The sequence below is a fragment of the Puma concolor genome, chromosome D3 (genome assembly GCF_028749965.1).
Source record: "Puma concolor isolate L17-30 chromosome D3, mPumCon1.1.hap2, whole genome shotgun sequence".
Lineage (NCBI taxonomy): Eukaryota > Metazoa > Chordata > Mammalia > Carnivora > Felidae > Puma > Puma concolor.
The window spans coordinates 76,817,021-76,836,070 of NC_141678.1; the positions used below are offsets into that span (position 1 = coordinate 76,817,021).

At 46.1% G+C, this 19,050-nt stretch overlaps 1 protein-coding gene across 2 annotated transcripts in view; it reads right to left on the reverse strand.

The window, feature by feature from the left end:
• ATP8B1 (ATPase phospholipid transporting 8B1) overlaps nt 1-19,050 on the reverse strand; it is a 127,892-nt gene that overhangs the window by 61,300 nt on the left and 47,542 nt on the right. For both annotated transcript variants that reach the window (XM_086683090.1, XM_086683091.1), the window contains exon 2: nt 5,451-5,653. In XM_086683090.1, coding sequence (XP_086539216.1) covers nt 5,451-5,631 — 181 coding nt within the window. In that variant the 5' untranslated portion in view covers nt 5,632-5,653. The remainder of the gene's footprint in view (nt 1-5,450; nt 5,654-19,050) is intronic.

Sequence of the window (19,050 nt, forward strand, 5' to 3'; positions counted from 1 at the left end):
CCACAGCTTCACCTGAGAAACCACTGGGGCCCAGGAGAGCAGATGTGGGAGTGGCATGAGAGTCCACAGGTCCGCGAACAAAAAGACTGGAGAAGGCTGTGTTCATGGGAAAGGCTTAGAAGATGGCAGAGGCAGGGGTGACTGACCCTAAATCACCCCAAATTTCCTCAATATGTGGGCAAATTCACTGGTGGGAAAATGAACTGTTCTTTATCCCATACACCTCTCCAACCATTCATCATCCTTGGATGTGGGGACAGAAGGAGCTGTTTAAAAGAAGGAGTCCACAGCTTTAACCTTGGGGGTCCAGGAGAATCTGAGTGCCCCAAAAGAAAGTAGAGGGGTCGAGAAGAAGGTTCGATGATGGACAGATGAGAGGAGATGATAGGGCAGGGTAGACACTTTCACTTTGATATGGAAGACATTAAGGGAGGAACTGGCAGAGGAGGTAGTGGAGAATAAGAGCTACTATTTATTGAGCATTTACTGTGTGCCTGAAGCTGTGCTAAATCCTTTACACTTGTTTTCTGATTTTTAAAATTGTTTTTTAATCTTTATTTATTCTTTTTTTTTAATTTTTTTTTCCAACGTTTTTTATTTATTTTTGGGACAGAGAGAGACAGAGCATGAACGGGGGAGGGGCAGAGAGAGAGGGAGACACAGAATCGGAAACAGGCTCCAGGTTCCGAGCCATCAGCCCAGAGCCTGACGCGGGGCTCGAACTCACGAACCACGAGATCGTGACCTGGCTGAAGTCGGACGCTTAACCGACTGCGCCACCCAGGCGCCCCGTAATCTTTATTTATTCTTTGAGAGAGAGCACGCGCGCGTGTGCACAAGCAGGGGAGGGGCAGAGGGAGGGAGACACAGAATCTGAAGCAGGCTCCAGGTTCTGAGCTGTCAGCACGGAGCCCGACGCGGGGCTCGAACTCACGAACCGGGAGATCATGACCTGAGCTGAAGTCGGACGCTCAACCAACTGAGCCACCCACGTGCCCCATTTTATTTTCTGATTTAACCTTTACAACTACATTATGCCCATTTCATGGATGGAGACACTGAGGCACAGAGAGAAGTCCTTTCCTCAAGGTCACACAGCTAGAAAGCGGTCCAGCATCCTCCCTCTTCCTCACCACACACCTTGCCTCTCAGAGTGACGCAGAGATGTGGTAGGTGAGCAGGTTAAAGGGAGTGAGCTTGCTCAAGGAAGCCCTGTAGAGAGAGAATGGAGTACGAAGGAGGGTTGTGAACATTCTTCAAAAGGAACAAGAAAACAGGAGGGGTGCTGGGCAAGAGGGTGTTGTCTCCTGCCAAGGTCAGCACTCTCCAAGGAGAGACTGTTACAAAGGTCAAGCACTTCGGGGAAAACAGGTTGGAATATGATGGCCGACAGAAAGCTCACTGGCCTTGGCACTGGGGTTCTTGGTGACTTTTAAGACAGCATTACACGGAGGGCAGAGGGCAGCCCATGGAGGGGAGGAATCCAGGGGCCCAAGAGGATGCAGTACGAGAGAAATGGGTTTCCAGAAGCTTGGCCAAGAGAACAGGAGACAGGACACCAACTGTGGCAGAAGGCGGGATTCAGGCAAGAATTTGTGGTAGGACAGGGAAGCTGTGAGCACATCCGTGATTTGTGAGCCAGCAGAGCAGGAAGATGGGAGAGGTCAGAAAGCAGTGCTCCCTGGGAGGCAGGAGACAGCCTTCTCATTCATCCCCAGGCTCAGAAGAAAGGGCCAGTCTGCACTGATCCAGTGCTATCCCGAGCATTTATTTATTCCCAAGGGCTTCATCTCTAAGCTGGTTCCTGGCCGGCACAGAATTGAGTTGACATAGCGGACACCAGGATGGGTGGGATGGTTTTAAAAAAAAAAAAAAAGGCAAATTAAAAAACTCCACAGCATTCTAGAATCAAGGGGTTTTAGGAACCTGTGGCTGAATAAAATTAAACTGGCTTATTATTATTTTTTAATCTTTATTTACTTTGAGAGAGAGAGAGAGAGACAGAGTATGTGCACGTGCACGAGCCGGGGGAGGGGCAGAGGGAGGGAGAGAGAATCCCAAGCAGGCTCCCGGCTGTCCGCACAGAGCCTGATGCGGTTCATGGCTCGGTCCCATGAACCGTGACCTGAGCCAAGAGTTGGACGCTGAACTGAGTGAGCCACCGAGGCGCCCTTGAACTGGTTTCTTTCGTGCGTGAATTTCTTGGATCCTTTTCAGCTAATGGACAACCTTAAACTCCAAGAAGAGGTTAAAGAATTCGGAGCTTCCGGTCTCAGGGGCTAGAGAATCTTTGTGCCCTGGAGCATCTGCAAAAGAAGGGTTTCCCAGGATGCACACTGGGAAATACTGCTCCCGTGTGCTCATCAGGAAACGAGGGTTCATCCCATAGCATGGGAAACATTCCCACTTATTCTTCCCAATCCTTGCTCAAAGTAAACTCAGGGTAAAATTACTCCAGTAAAATCGGTGGGTTTATCTCTTCCTCTGTGGCACATTCTAACAGCGTGCTTACGTACCCTTGCTCTGGAGCCTCACAGCTCACAACAAACGTCCTTCAACTGAAAAGCATTCATAATGGAGCTCTCAGAACGCTTGCTTAACTCAGCTGGGCTAGGGCATCTTGAAAAAACCAACTTTCTGCCCTAAAAGGATGCTGTTGAAGAGATCCTGTTCTGTTACAGAGCGCACTGACCTCTGGTGTTCCTCAGCCTGACAGGACGTCACAGAGTGACTCACGCTCTGGTTTCTAAAGAATTAGTTCCTTGGAGAAAACTATCCTTCATGGAAAATGTCAAGACAGACAGAGGGTCATTTAAAAAGGAGCGACGCTGGGGCGCCTGGGTGGCGCAGTCGGTTAAGCGTCCGACTTCAGCCAGGTCACGATCTCGCGGTCCGTGAGTTCGAGCCCCGCGTCGGGCTCTGGGCTGATGGCTCAGAGCCTGGAGCCTGTTTCCGATTCTGTGTCTCCCTCTCTCTCTGCCCCTCCCCCGTTCATGCTCTGGCTCTCTCTGTCCCAAAAATAAATTAAAAAGTTGAAAAAAATTAAAAAAAAATAAAAAATAAAAAAAAAAAATAAAAAGGAGCGACGCTGACCTTAACTGGGAAAATGACCGAAAATATGAAAAACAATTAAGAAGGGAGAAGGAGGGGTGCAGAGGAAAAAGGAAAGGATGGAAGGAGGGAGGAGGGGAGGAAGCAGACCTGTTGGGGGGCGTGCAGGGCAGGAGAAGGAATGCAGGAGAGAGGTCTGGCACTTACTGAATGTCTTCTGTGCTTTGGGGAAGGGCAGGTAGAGGTGTGTTTCTAAAAGTCACAAGCAAGGTTGTTTGACAGGAGTTTACGAAATGAGAACAAGCAGGGGCACCTGGCTGGCTCTGTCCGTAGAGCGTGCAACTCTTGATCATGGGGCTGTGAGTTCGAATCCCACATTGGCTGTAGAGATTACGTAAAAATAAAATCTTCAAAAAGAAAAGAAAAGAAAAGAAAAAGAAATGAGACCCACCAGATTCCCCGAGAAATGTAAGCCACCACTGGAAGAGACCATGAAGAGCCAAGATCAAGTCTGGCCTCCCTGGCGACCTGCATTCCGACAGTAGAACTCTACAAGAGGGATGACCTACAGACTGAGCGATCAGGAAAGGCCCTGAGAACATGCATGTGAAGGTAGAGTTGGAAAAAAACCAGAGGTGAGAGTTCCCACCGAGTACGTGCTTCTCTGACATTTCTGCAGGCACCCAACCCCGGTCCTTTGTTACGTCCCGGACCACACAGCTGATAGCGTGGCACCAAGCACCAACAGCAAAGTTCACCTTGAACCCCACGGAGCCGGTTCTCTGCCAGCTCATCAGATATCCACATCTGATAGCGATTCCAAGACTGTGACAGGCAACTTAGAAGTTCAGCGGGGGAAAGAATGAGGAAGAAACGCCGTATTCATGATGTGAGGCAGCCAGCTAGAACTCCCCGCTAATTTGTCAGGCTCTTTCAGCTTTATCCCCATTCGAACATCCAGTCTGGACCTGTTATTCAGAGGCCACATTTCCTGTTCAGACTGGCAGTGATTCCATTTTAATTTAGCTCAGCTACCGTGATTTTCATACCTTCTGCTTCAAGGCAGAAAAGCGCTTAAGCTTAACATTCGACAGCTTAAAATGATAGCCGGAAATCTACAGTAAGTTCTGATCGTTCTAAATGTTTGATGCGGAAAACTAAGGACGGCAAACAGTATACATAGATCAATGGCCTGCCCGGTTTTGGGGCCCAGGTTGGGAGGGGACCCATTTGGACATATGTTCTCCCCCGTGGAGATCCTCCCTACACGGGAGAGCTGGACAGAGGCAGCCTCTGACCAGAGCAGGAGGAATCATCCCCAAAGTCTCATTTCATGCATGTTGCTCTCTCTACCGGTGAAACAGTTTGAAAAACAAAACAAAACAAAACCAAAAAACCCCCAAGCTGACCAGGGAGCAGAACCCGGCAGCAAAAAAGAGGGGAGCAAGGAGCGACACAAAGTAAGCAGACTTTGGGGGATCCGGGAGGACAGAAGGGCAGTGACGGAGACTTTGGGGAAGCCAGATAGAACCAGAGGTTATTCTGACTGAGGCTGTGGAGGCAGCATCCAGAGAGTCAGAAACAGTAATTTCGTGGAGATTCCTAGAAATGAGAATCTAAAGTTATTCAGCTGGAATTTGAGAGACCATGGAAGAAATATCTTGAACCTGAAACCTGGAGCAAATCTGGGGCCCGAAGAGAAAAGGTTCAGCTTCCTCGTGGAGCACAACCGCCACAGGGAGAGACCCCATTTTCTTGCCAGGGTGGAAGAACCAGCAGAAAACGAAATAGAAAAGCCACAGCGGGAAAAGCATCCTCATAAAAGTAAGGTACACTCCGCTGTGGCCTCAAGGACTGACTGTCTACGGCTATTTTTAAGCACTATCGGTACAGCTGAGTCGTTGTGACAGAGCCCGTGTGGCACACAGAGCCTAAAACAGTCACTGTCTGGCCCTGACCCCTGGTCCAGACCGGGCCTCGAAGTTGCCCTGATTCTGGGCAGGTAGGGCTGTTTGCCGTTGCCCCTCATAGCAAGCAGCCCACACCGCATCATATTCACAAACGGCTGAACCAAAGGTGTGCCAACTCCAAGCTTCCTGGTGCAGTAACAAGCAAATTCCTCCGCATACAAGTCCCTCCTAAAAGTAGACACCAACCAACACCTTCCATTTTCTGGACAGAACGTGTCAGGTGTGTCGACCAGCCCTGCATGCTGGGGACGAAGAGTCCAAACCCATTGTTGTCCAAGCCCATTGCCCCCGTTCTCCCAGCTGTATCCGAAGAGGAGGAAGATACCTCCTGGCCAACCTAACATGGACTGGCCATCCTGTGCACCTGTGGTCGCTGCCCAGTGAGGACAGACAAGGATGGGACCCAGTCTCCGGTCCCAGTGAGGTTACCTTTTCGGAATGTCTCCCGGTTTTCCTCTGCTTCTCTGTTGACTCGATTCTGTTCTGGTTCAACCGCAGCTCCCTGGTCTTCGAGCTCATCTTCTGTTTCATCGTCACTATAGGGAACCACTTCATCATTCGGCTGAGAATCCTCCTCAAATGTCGTTTCTGAGTCTCTTTCAGAACTCATCCTGCTGGCAAACTGGAACTACCTGGTTTAAAAGAAAGAGAAACCAGAGTGAGTTATGACTCGCGCCCAGTTTCTGCCTGCGCCCAGTAGCAATGCCCTTTTAACGGAACATAATTTAAATGAACGTGCAAGTGTGTCTGAACAATGACCCCAAAGTTCAAATTACCAAGCAAATAAGAACAAAACCATTCACAGGGCACCTGGGTGGCTCAGTTGCTTAAGCATCTGACTTCAGCTCAGGTCATGATCTCACAGTTTGTGGGTTCAAGCCCCGCGATGGGCTCTGAGCTCAGAGACTGGAGCCTGTTTTAGATTCGGTGTCTCCCTCTCTCTCTGCCCCTCCCCTGCTCATTCTCTGTCTCTCTGTCTCTCTCTCTCTCTCAAATATAATGAACATTAAAAAAATCAATGTTGGAATGAGCACTGCATGTTGTATGTAAGCGATGAATCGTGGGAATCTACTCCCGAAGCCAAGAGCACACTGCATATGCTGTATGTTAGCTAACTTGACAATAAATTATACTTTTTAAAAAAAAAAAAAAAAAAAAAGAAAACCATTCATTAGTGATTGCATGCTTGAGCAAGAATTAAGAACAAAAATGTAGCTGCAAACTTTTTTTTTTTTAAGCGTATACAAGCTTTAAGGTAGTATTTCAAATTGCAGGTCTCTACCGAGCAAAATAAATTTAAGTCATAACCAACATTAAAATAAAATGAAACAGCTAATAAAGCATCGGGGCACAGCAGGCGTCGTAAGAGTCAGTACTGTTGGATGAAACCGTCTGATGAAACACACACACATTTATTTGCATTGTAGGTCTTAATGCAATTGCATTTCTTACTGTGGGTTGCTGGCAAAGTTTGAGACACAGTGCCCTAAGACATCTGGTTTCCCCTAATGCTAATATTCTGAGCTTTTACTCTGTGATACATTAAAAAAAAAATTTTAACGTTTATTTATTACTGAGAGACACAGAGCATGAGCAGGGGAGGGGCGGAGAGAGGGGGAGACAGAATCCGAAGCAGGTTCCAGGCTGTCAGCACAGAGCCCGACGTGGGGGGGGGGGGGCGGGGGTCGAACTCACGAACCGCGAGATCATGACCTGAGCCGAAGTCGGACGCCTAACCGACTGAGCCACCCAGGTGCCCCACACTCTGTGATACATTTAAGGCTTAGATCCTCACCTTTTACTTCCTAGGAGCACTCCCTCACCTCTCTTCCTAACTACCCCCACCGACACCCTGTATCTGGAATTTGTGCTTGTGTGTATGCTGCTGTTTAAAGTGAATGCACAAGTGATAAGTACAACTGTAGTCATATTAGGAAAATATTTACACAACTACCATGGGTCACATGAAGATAGCCATGCAGCCTGGCGTTATTTATATAAGCATCATATTGCCATGTACCTGACGTTGTTAATAACAGCAGCTCACATTTATATAGCGTTAACTGGACTCCAGGCTCTGCACGCACAGCTTCACCGACATTGGCTCCTTGAAACTTCCCACACGACCCTGGTGAGGCTACTATTGTTATTCCTACTCTACAGAGGAGAAAACCACAACTCTCTGAATAGCTTGCACGATAATTATTAAAAATGTGCCACAAAGGGGCGCCTGGCTGGCTGAATCAGTAGACCATGCAACTTTTGATCTCGGGGTCATGAGTTCAAGCCCCATGATGGGTGTATAGCTTACTTAAAAAAAAATTTGCAGCAAAACAACTGCTTTCCAAGGAGGGATCTTCTATATACTACTCTTCTGTTACAGCATCTTATACGTTTTCATCAAGGGTTAGTTGCTGTGAGTGGAACTACTTAGCTGATGGCATGCTTTGTACCAAATCTAACATCTTGGACCCGTGAAGTTTTATAGCCATAATTGAACATGTATGAAATGTTTAAATATTTATATTATCTATTATTAATATGTATTATAATATATTATATATTTATAATATAGATATATTTTGTCCAATATTATTTACAACCATAAAACCCAGAAGCAACTTGGGTGTCCAGTGCTTGGTAACTGTGTAAATAAATTGTGATATCGTCACACTATGAGACAATTTAGATCACGATCCGAAGCATTTCTAATGACGCTGGAAAAGTCCAAACATGTTGAGTTGAAAGGTGGGTTAACAATCCGTATGTATAGAACAGTCCCAGTTACTCAGACATTTATTCACTGTCCAAAACGTCAACAATTGTCACGCATCCTTTACGTGAAATGACCCATGTCAAGTGCTCGATTCAGTACCTAGCATACAGTAAATACCCAATACAGTGCTAACACGACAGAAAGCACGCAAACGTGATTTCGTGATTTTCAATTCTTTCCAGACCTAGAAAAAAATGTCCTTTATGATAACAAATGAAATGGTGTGGGGATTTATCCCTTCATGCATTTCCATCTCCTGAAGTCACTTCTAAACTGTATCTGCCTCTCACCAGGAGGTAACATATTAGACTATTTATTATAGGACTACACTTAAGCACAGGCGGATTCCGTTTAAAAACCTGTTGACTGCAGAAGGAAACATTTTCCTGCTCTCCCAATTTTCTGTGCGCTAGTAAATAACTCTATCTCAGGGTTCCATACATGTCTCATTTGTGGTTTTGTAATATACTGCCACCCATGCTTTAGCTGCTATTTAAATCTAATACGCTCTCTTTAAAATTCCCAAGCTCTTAAGGGCAAAACTTTTGCCAACAATCTTTCAGAACAAAAATAATGGAAGTGGTTCAAGCAGGACCACCCTGTGAGATAGATAATATTGTCCCATCTTACAGATAAGGACACTGAGGGTCAGCTGCTAAGTGGCGTAAGTTAGGATCTCATGTCTCCGTTACAGGGACATGAACGATATTAATGAGTCTGAAAGCACCATTATAGAAACAATTTTTCTTTTACTGTAGTACATAACATAAACTTAACCACTTTAACCATTTTTAGGTGTCCAGGTCAGGGGCGTTAAGCACATTCTAGAAACATTTTGTATGTGATCGGTTCCCTCATCATTATTACGGCCAAGTGTCTCCGTGCTTATTTCCCACATTAAGACTGGATCCAGCCTTTCGGGGTTGGGGGAGGAGACAGACACAAAGGAGTGGATTCAGCAGCCAGGAGGATGAGATCCAGGGTGAGCAAAGGCATTGCATAACCGGCCAGCTCAGCACTGGAACATCCACCCCAGGCCAGACTGTGTGGGCTGCTTGGAAAGCAGAGCTCTGAGCTGAGTGGAAGTTCTCTGCAGTGCGTGTGTGTGTGTGTAAAATGCAGACACACATGGGAACCAGTTAGCTCTCTCATCAGAGCACGACCAGAGAAAAACTGGGAAGAAATCCTTTCTTTGAAGCCCTGAGTGACGTCAGCCACTTTCCTGCTCTAAGCCATGATGTGAAGAAGGCAGGCACGGTCTAGAACATGGATTTGGAAACTTTGTTGTGTCCCTTACCACCCCTGCAGCACACTGCAGCCCTGTGTGCACTTGCTCAGCCTTCATGAAGCACCTGCCAGGTGAATGCACAAGTGATAAGCAGCTCACATTTCACCCAGGCACGGGGAACAGACCCTTTGGAGACTACCAGGTCATTCGGGGATCCAGGTAAGTAAACTGGACAGCCACGAGACACAGCAAGGCCAATCATTTCTGCCTGAACATACACCTCCCGTCCACTCCTGCCTCTCCGTCTCCAAGGCCACCACCCTAGTCCACACTGCCATCACCTCTCTGCTGCAATGCTGCAAATACACTCTAACTACACGCCTACGATCAACTTCCGGCCACTCTCCTGCTTAGACCCTTCCTACGTGTTAGGGACAAAGCTGTGCCCCCTTCGAAAAATCATAGGCTGAAGCCCTAACCCCCAATGTGACTGTGTGGGGAGATCAGGCCTTTAAAGAGGTAAATAATTTTATAAGGGTGGGACCCTAATCTGACAGGTCTGGTGTCCTTACAAGACGTCACAGAGCTCTCTCTCTCTCTTTCTGTGCACGCACAGAGGAAGGGCCACAGAAAGATGACGGCCACCTACAAGCTAAGAAGATGGCCTCCCCAGAAACTAACCCCACTGGGACCTCAATCTTGGACTTCCAGCTTTCAGAAATATGAGAAAATAAATGTCTGTGGTTTAAGCCACCTACTCAGTAGTATTTTGCTACGGGAGCCCAAGCAGATCAATATACTATGGGTTCCCACTACTCTTTTAATCCAAGCTTTCCCCCAACTCTGGGAGCTCTGCGCCCTCCTACAACTTCTTTCTTCCTCACTAATCCTCAGCCCCATGGCCTTGCTTTCAGCTTAAGCAAGTGAAATCTTTCCTGCCTCAGGGCCTTTGCACATGCCCTTCCTACTGCCTGAAAAGCTCTTCTCTCAGTTCTCTTCATGGCTATTATTTCTCAGTCTTTAGCTCTCAAATTCAATATCCACTTTCACTGATGGTGTTAAAGAGGCATCTGCCCTCTTCTTCCTACCACCACCAATCTCCAAAACACTTACTTTTCTCTTTCCTTCCTAGCACTTACCACGATCTTTAAATATACATTTGCTTTTACTTGTCATCTGCCTCTTCCACGAGACTACAAACTCTACAAGAACAGAGTCCCATCTGGGAATACTCAGTGCCTACCCTCTAGTTGCCACTCAAAGATTTGGGGGAAAGAACACATTCACTTTTGATAAAGCCCTCAAGGACTTAGAGAGTAATCTTCTACCAAAACCAAAGATATCTTTACCATCGCTCCATAGCTCCTACCCACCGCACCGCAAAAGAGTTCAATTAGTCACTGGATGAAGGGGGAAAGTGGACGGCAATGATAAGAGCGAATAAAAACTTCTACGTTCGGAAGTTGTACACAGTGGAGATTTTTAGGAGTCTCACTCTATCAAGGCCACTGAAAACTTATTGCCTAAGATTTTACTACCTACACAAAACTAAATCAGCCTGTGGGAAGGTACTGAAGGTATTGAAGTTGAGCCCTGATCTTTCTTTTTTATCACCTGCCACATGACAAGTGTCTAACACACAGGAGGCCCTTTTGCCTCTGTCCCTTAGGGGGTTTAGAGTCCGGAGGGGAGTTCGCAAGTTACAGCCTACAGGCCAGGTTCGGCCGACCACCTGTTTTTGCAAATCAACTTTTATTCAAACAGGTCCTTGCTTATTCCTCATTGTATCGTCAGTGGCTGCTTTTATACCATAGCAGAGTTGAATGGTTGTGATGGACACCATATGGCCTCAGACTGTAAAATATTTACTATCTGGCTCTTTACAGAAAAAGTCCGTTGACCTGTGGACTAAAACAAAAGATACGAAGAGACAGCGGCGAAACAAGTGCTTCATATCAAAGGCTCACAACCAGAGGGAATCATCACCGACCTGGGTAAATCGGGCCCGGTTTGGGAATATGAAACAAACGACCAGGGGCAGTGGTGGGAAAGTGCCCCTAATGCAGTTGTCCTATTGACTGGGAAAAGTAGTGTCTCAATTATTGCAAGCCGTGTAACTGGAGAGGACACACGCTGGCCCAGCCAACAGACCATCATCTCCCTCGTCGCATGAGCGAGTGGTGATCGTGCGTCTACTAACACAGCCGTACCCGGTGCAGGGTGGTACTTCATCTCTGTGAGAGCAACACGCAAGGATGGGCTGTGCCTCCTGGCAACCATCCTCCTCTCTTCCTGTTCTGTCCCTGTCCAGTTAGCAGACTCCAGACTTTCCTGCAAGCCTGCCTAAAAAAGAGTACAGGGTAGAGGACATGGTGGGGGAGGAGAGGAACCAAGAGACATCATTGATACCAGAGCTCGATTTGGGTCTTTTCCAGCTCTTAATAAAGTGGCACTTCATCTTCCATCCTGCCTTCTGCTGTGTTCAGCCCTCTTGGTCATAAACCCCCAAAGACAAAAGGGGTGAAGGACGGAGTTTCCAAACCTGGATCCTAACACCCCATCACTTGTCACCTTTATATACTTGGCTACGAGCTACCCGCGAAGTGAATGAATGAATGAATGAAATCCTTATTCCTCTGTGGGAGAGGAGGCGCCAAAGGAGTGAGAAAAAGAGAACCCAGGCAAAAAGAATGACCTTTCTGCTTTGCAATAAAAGCTTTAAGTCAGCAGGAACGAAAACACAACCTTTTGCTGCTATCACAAGGTTTCTCGATTTAAAGGGAGGAAAAGTAGGAACAAAAAGTTGAGTTTTGTCATGGCTAGGGTATGATCTGTGTGCATACGCAAGGGGCTCAGAGGCCGGGGAAGGCCAAGTGTGCCTGGTCAATGACAGCTTTGTCGTAGGACTGGATTCCTGTCCAATTAGACAGTAAGAGTCACAAAATTCATTTTTGTTCATTCTACATCATCTTTTTTTTATGGCTCTTAAAGCCCTCAACAAGAAAGGGTATTTCTAAGACGTGTCTTAATTATATTTAATTCATATTGATTTAATATACTATATTAAATATAAAATTAATTGAATTAAATTAATATATTAATTTAATTAATATGATTAACGATAATGCAAAGTATTTAACATAATGTAGATCATGATATAATAAATTTGTGCATTAGATTTTTATGTCTTCTATACTATGTATGTTTTTATTATATGTTCTAAACTAAATATAATAAATTACAACTCTGGCAGGCAGATACTGTGATGCTTCCCATGATGCCACCGCCTGGCGTTCACGCTCTCACGTAACCCCCTCCTCATGAGCGTGGGCTGGACGTAACACCTTGCTTTCAACCAACCTAATATAACACAGGTAATGGGATGTTTTAGTCATGATTAGGTTACAAGAGACTTGTAAGCCAGCTCTCTCCCCTTCCTGGCTTTTTTTTTTTTTTTAATTTTTTTTTTCAACGTTTATTTATTTTTGGGACAGAGAGAGACAGAGCATGAACGGGGGAGGGGCAGAGAGAGAGGGAGACACAGAATCGGAAACAGGCTCCAGGCTCTGAGCCATCAGCCCAGAGCCCGACGCGGGGCTCGAACTCATGGACCGCGAGATCGTGACCTGGCTGAAGTCGGACGCTTAACCGACTGCGCCACCCAGGCGCCCCTCCCCTTCCTGGCTTTAATGAAGCAGCTGTCCTATGGAGGGGCTCCCATGGCAAGAAACTGAGTGACGCTCCAGCCAATAGCCAGCAAGGAGCTGGACTCTTCAGACCAACAACCCCCACTGAAATGAATGCGTACAACAAGGAGACCACAGCTGGCCACATGTATTGTATATTTGGAAGTTATGAATAGAGTAGATCTTAAAAGTTATCACAAGAAAAAATTCTAAGTATATGAGGGTGATGAATATTAACAAAGTTTATAGTTGTATATACCTATATCAAAGCGTTATGTGGTGTACCTTAAACTAAAACAAGGTTATACGGCAATTATACCTCAATATAACTGCAAAAAAAGTTTTTTTCAGGGTGGGGGATGGAAATGAATTTTGCCAACAATCACATGAACTTGGATGTGGATCCTGCCTCACTCTAGCCTTCAAATGAGACCCCAGCCTGGACTGACGCCTTAATTGCGCCCTTGTGACTTTTTTTAAATTTCTTCCTAAACCAAAACCTAAAAAGCCTGGAAGCCTGGAATAACGATCATAAAACTAAGGGACCATTGATGTCACTACCGTGGGGGGCAATCAGCCAAGACCTTTACTCGGGATAGAAGAGGCTTCTCTGAGGGCACCCGGGTGGCTCAGTTGGTTAAGCACCAGACTTCAGCTCAGGTCATGATCTCTTGGTTTGTGAGTTCAAGCCCTGTCTCTGACCCTCCCCTACTCGTGCTCTGTCTCAATCTCGCTCAAAAATAAACAAGCTTTTTTTTTTTTTTTTTTTTTTTTACTTAAAAAAAAAAAAGAAAGAAGAAGACAAAGCTTCTCTAGGTCCGCAGCGTCAAGCTCTCGGTTCCTCTGAAAGTCCAACGCGGAGCACTTTGCCACAAAGGAGCTGACCACCATCGCATATGCACGGCTCTGCTGGCTACCGTCGCAAAAGGTGCAGGGGAAACCTAAGAACTCTGACTTCTCAGAGAAAGGCAGTTTTTTTTCTTTTTCCTGGTGCAACTTAACAGGATTTCTTGGTGATATTGTCCCAACTCTGTCATGAGCTGGCTGGTGTCCTCCAGCAAGGACGACTACTTCCTGTTAATATAAGGCGCCCTCTTACAGCTCCCCAAGTAAGTTTCACGCCCCGCGCCTCCCACGGTCATCACGGACTTATTCTGAGATGTGCGGCCAGGCGCATTTGTTGCCCTTTTACCAAAGAGAGTGGTGAAGCCCGGGGGTGTTAGGCCCGGTGACATCAGATGAGAGTCAAGCCCTCTGCCTGCACGGCCAAGTCTGTGCCATACAGACCGTGCGGTTCGGTCAACACAGGTGGCTTCAGACTGGAATTCAAGTTCTGTCCAGGAAACTCCTGAGCCTGATCCCCTATTTCAAGCAGCCGCTGCTTTCTCTGGCCACACACCAACTGGGCGCCTCATCAGTCACGAGAAAAACCTAAGCGACAGAAATGGAGACACTGACAAGCGAAAGAAAGCAAACTTTGTGATCTCTCCTACACCAATGGGTGGGAAAATGTTAAACGCTCCCCAGTTTCTATCACGTAGGCGTGTACTTAAACCAAGAACTCTCTCTCCTAGGTGTTTTGAGCTGGGAATATGGGAGTCGTATAGGCGAGCCAGCACTCAGGGTGGACGGGGGAGAGGTTTTCAGGGAGGAGGAAGAAAGAGCCGGGGGGAAGGCTGGGCAGCATCCAGTGTGAGGCACCTGCCCACCTGAGAGGTTTAGGGGTGCAAAGAGAAGAGCTGGGGGAGGGCTGTCTGGAGTCCCCTTCCCTGGTCCATGAGGGCTTGGCCAGGCTCTGTTCCAGAGAGCCAGAGGAACCAGCAAAGGCGTCTGCAAGGAAAGGAACATGACCCACACGGTGCTTCGGGAAGATTAATCTGATAGAGGAGGGAGTGTGGGTGGCCCGGAAGGTGAGAGCCAGGCAGGGACACTGGCCAGAGGTCACCCTGAACACCGAGCATCGTCCGTCATGGTTTCGTCATCTGTAAAACCAAGCAGTTCGAGTCGTATTACCTCCGCAGCCACATTCAGAAACAACACTCCTTGTGTGAATGTCACTGAAGCAAGGAGGAATAAAGGCCTGAATTAGGGTGGTGGCAAACTGGAAAAATGTGTTTCAAATTAAGGCCGGGTGGGGCTGCCATGCTTTTGTCTGGAAAACTATGGGGAAAAAAAAAAAAAAAACAAAAGTAAACAAAAGACTAGAACCGGTTCCCATAGGATAATAATGCCAGAATTCCCCCAAATGTTTACTTTAGAGACTCAGCCTCAATCCACAATGTATTTTTATGATAAATACCGAAAGTAACCAGGAAAAAAGCACTGTTGTTTTTGCAGTCAAACTCCATAGTCACTTGTCAGTGACAATGGCCTCATTTTGACTTTGTTGCGATTGCCTCTACGATTAGGTTTTTGAATTATATTCATGCTTAAGTACTATAAAACCATTGGGGCTTTACAACTCAACTGCCCGAGAGCAAACCTCCAAGGAAAAATGAAAAATAAATCTGTCGAGTTATTTACTTTCATGTTTGAAGAGTCACCAACCTGTTGAGAAAGGGACCCATTTAACATAAAGACTACGCTACAGAAAGACATAAGAGTCAGCATAGTTTTCCAGAACTAACTATAATAAACCTTAACATTTGACATCTACAAAGGGACAGCTTATATTCCCCATTCAGAGTCAATAGGACTGCTTGTGTGAATAGAAGGGGAAAGAGAAGATGCAGATGTGTAAGTAATTGGACTAATAAACACAAATAAGAAACACACAGACGTGGAAGTAACTGGAATAATAAAGTTACTCTTTCTAGCAATCAAAGAAGGCACACGGATGAAAACCAAGACACCATTTATGCCTATTAAGTTCATATTCGATGACTACATCTCATGCTGCCTGGGTTTAGCTGAATGAATGAATTCCTTCTCTCATACCTCTCTCTCTCTCTCTCTCTCTCTCTCTCACACACACACACACACACACACACACACACACACACACACACACTGCTGCTAGCATTGAAAGTGGTACATTCCTTATGTATGAAAACAATATAACAACATTTGATGCACCAAGAACACGAAAGATATTAATAACATTTGACCCAGTGATCTCATCTATAGAAGGTCTGCCAATATAAACAAACAAGTAAAATAACTATTCACACAAAAGGTTTGATTGTCATGGTTGGCTATAAAAAGCAGGAACAGAAACCACCTGAAAGTCCAAGAGGATAATGGTTCTATAAATGAGGACTTTAGGGTAGCCACTAAAAATGGCAGCCAGAGAAACGTAGGCAATGTTTTCAATACAACATTAAAAGGGGAAGTCAGAAATCAGAATTGTGTCCTAATGCTGCAGCTTTGTAAATAATACACAGGCACATGTTAGAAAATAATTTTTTGCTCTGAAAGAAGAGACTTACAGTGTGTGTTTCTCTTTCCAAAATAATCACCAATTGATAACCCCTACCTACCCCTCGTAGCCAAAGACTACCAAGCTGTCAGTTGCGTCCTGGGCTCATTTCAGGAAATCCTTACAACATACCCCCAAAGAAACTATCATCCTCGCTTTGAAGGCTTTAGTACAGGTCAGGTGACTTCTCCAAGGTCATACGACGAGGTTTCAACCAGATCTATCTGCCCGCAAATTTCTTAAGATCTGTCACAGAGGCAGAAAAATTGCCTCAGGGTATGAGGACTATGGCCACCCACGCTTTCTTTACTATCAGTCTCTCTCTTTGCAAATGACTGAAAAACCAAAAACAGCCGCACTAGAGCAGGTTGGTGTCATCCAGAGGCGGTGTCTTGATCTCAGAGAAGCGAGGGCTTCCGTGTTGGGGCATGAAAGGTGAAACCTACCACGTTTACTCCTTTGTATCAGGGCACCTTCCCAGGGCCTTAGTAAATGTTAAGATTCCAGTTCTCTCCTAACCATCCTAAGATGCCATGAAATCTAGTCTGTATCTGTTTTTTCCCTCGAAGAGCCCTTGCTGGGTGCCTGGGTGACTCAGTTGGTTAAGCATCTCATTCTTGGTTTTGGCTCAGGTCATGGTCTCACGGTTAGTGAGATCTGGCCCCACGTCGGGCTATTAGTACAGATTCTGTCTCTCCCTCCCTCTCTCTCCCCCTCCCCCATGCTCACAGGCTTGCTCTCTCTCTCAAAATAAATAAATAAACATTAAAAAGAGAGAGAGAGAGAGAGAGAGTCCTCGCTGACCTAAACTCTATACGGATGGAGACCCCAACCCAGTGGCCTTCATGCGCTAAGGACAACAGCCCTCAAGAGCCCTGGACACAGGTCCAGTAACAGAGTGATTTGAAAAGTTAGCTCCTCATCCCTCGTCATCTGCATTGTAAAGCTCTGTGGCCTCCACCACTGCAAATACAAGCAGTCTTAGAACTCCCTCCTTGCACCCTTTCTATATGTAAGTAGGCTTCACGTTTGCCAGATATTCACCTACAAATATGCACCAAGGTTTAAACGGATATCACGTATGACTGACACATCAAGTATGATTGGGACGCTTACCAGATATTTTTCTAGACACTGCACTGGTTTCATGAATATCTGAGTCTGGTCAACAGAACTTCGCATTCCATTTGAAAGTTAACGCCTTCACAGATTCTGGGTGCCAGAAGTCCAAGGGATGAGGGCCGCATCTTATATTTGATCACTGTCTCCTCTGCTGGGTCAAAAAGTCAGCCCAGGGTATTCAACTTAGATTACAAACCCTTCCCAGACAGCTGAATTCACAGCCGAAGGTTCGGACCAAGACCGTGTTGCAAGCATGTGGTTAATATTTTATATGTCCTCTGGAAACACTTACATTTGGCTTGGACCATCCCCAGAGCTTCTGACAGACACAGTTCTAACTATCTGTTCTGGCTTTCGGATTTTGGACCAGGTAAAGGAACAGGGGTGCCTCAGTGTCCACATACCCGATGGTTCTCGGAATTTGTAATAACGCCTAAACAGCTTCCGAAGCGCTCAGGGTTTTCGCGGGATGATGCTGGTGAGTGTTGCCAAGAGAGCAGACACATATTCTGTGTACTAAGCACAGGGCTGATGGCTTGATATACGTTAACTTAGTATCATTTGTCGAGAGTCAAATTACTCTCCCCATTTTACAGATGAGGAAATGGATTCAGAGATTAAGTTCTTTGCCCAAGCACGTATAGGTGGTTAACTGGGATAAAACTCCCGGTCAACAGTCTATGCTCTTAGTCACAACGCTCGGTACTTAATTGTACCTATTAATATCTCTGTGGCACAAAGTGGAGAAGAGCTAGTTAATCCACTTTTACCTGAAGAGACAAATAACTACAAGACATACAGTTAAATTTATGTTGGAGCTAGAATGGGTGCGTGTCCAGCCATCCCACCATCATGCTCTTGACTGCGAAACTCCGGGGCTGGCGTGTGTGGAAAATGAGAAAGAGGGAGGGACGTAAACCGGAGGACCCTTCTAGCAAGTGTGTGTCCACCCTTGGAAGAGATTTTCTCTATCACCTAGAATCCAGGTCTCTGACTTTGCATGAAATGCCTTCCTCCTGTTTACATGGAGGGAAGCAATCCCTCCAGTTATCCGGTGTCCCCCTGGCCTCTACTCTGCACACTCCCCACGCGGACTGCTCAGGTGGTTTTCCAGGTGCCCCTGCACACCGCTCTTCTGCACAGATTCTAGAACAGCAGTTCGTCTGATGTCTCTTTTTATTTATTTTTTAATTTAAGAGAGAGCGTGAGCGCATATGTGCGGGGGATGGCGGGGGAGGGGAGGAGAGAGAGACAGAGAGAGAGAGAGAGAGAGAGAGAGAGAGAGAGAGAGAGAGAATCTTAAGCAGGCTCAACACTCAGTGTGGAGACCAACATGGGGCTGGATCACACGATCTTGAGATCATGACCTGAGCCCAAATCAAGAGTCTGACGCTCAACCAAATGAGCCACCCAGGCGCCCCTTCCATCTCTTTCAAATCTGACAACAGAATACTAGAGAATTTTTATTTAAGGAATTATGGCTCTCAAAAATAAAATAAATAAAAGGATACGATGACTCCTGCCTTAGCCCATTTTCCCAAGGAACTAAGAATGGGAGAGGTGCGTGATATTGTGATTTCGAATGAAAAATATGTATTTGGTTTTCTTCCCATTCCTGGCACGGAGCTCCTAAAACCCTTGGAATTTCCCAAGTGATGGGAGTGATAAACTTCTTTTGTTATGTTAATGAGGTGGCTTTTGGAAAGTACCTGGGTAACCTAAAGAGAGGGGACCGACAGGGCGGGAGAGGAATTCAGTCACCAACAGCCACTGATTTCATCAGTCATGCCCATGTAATG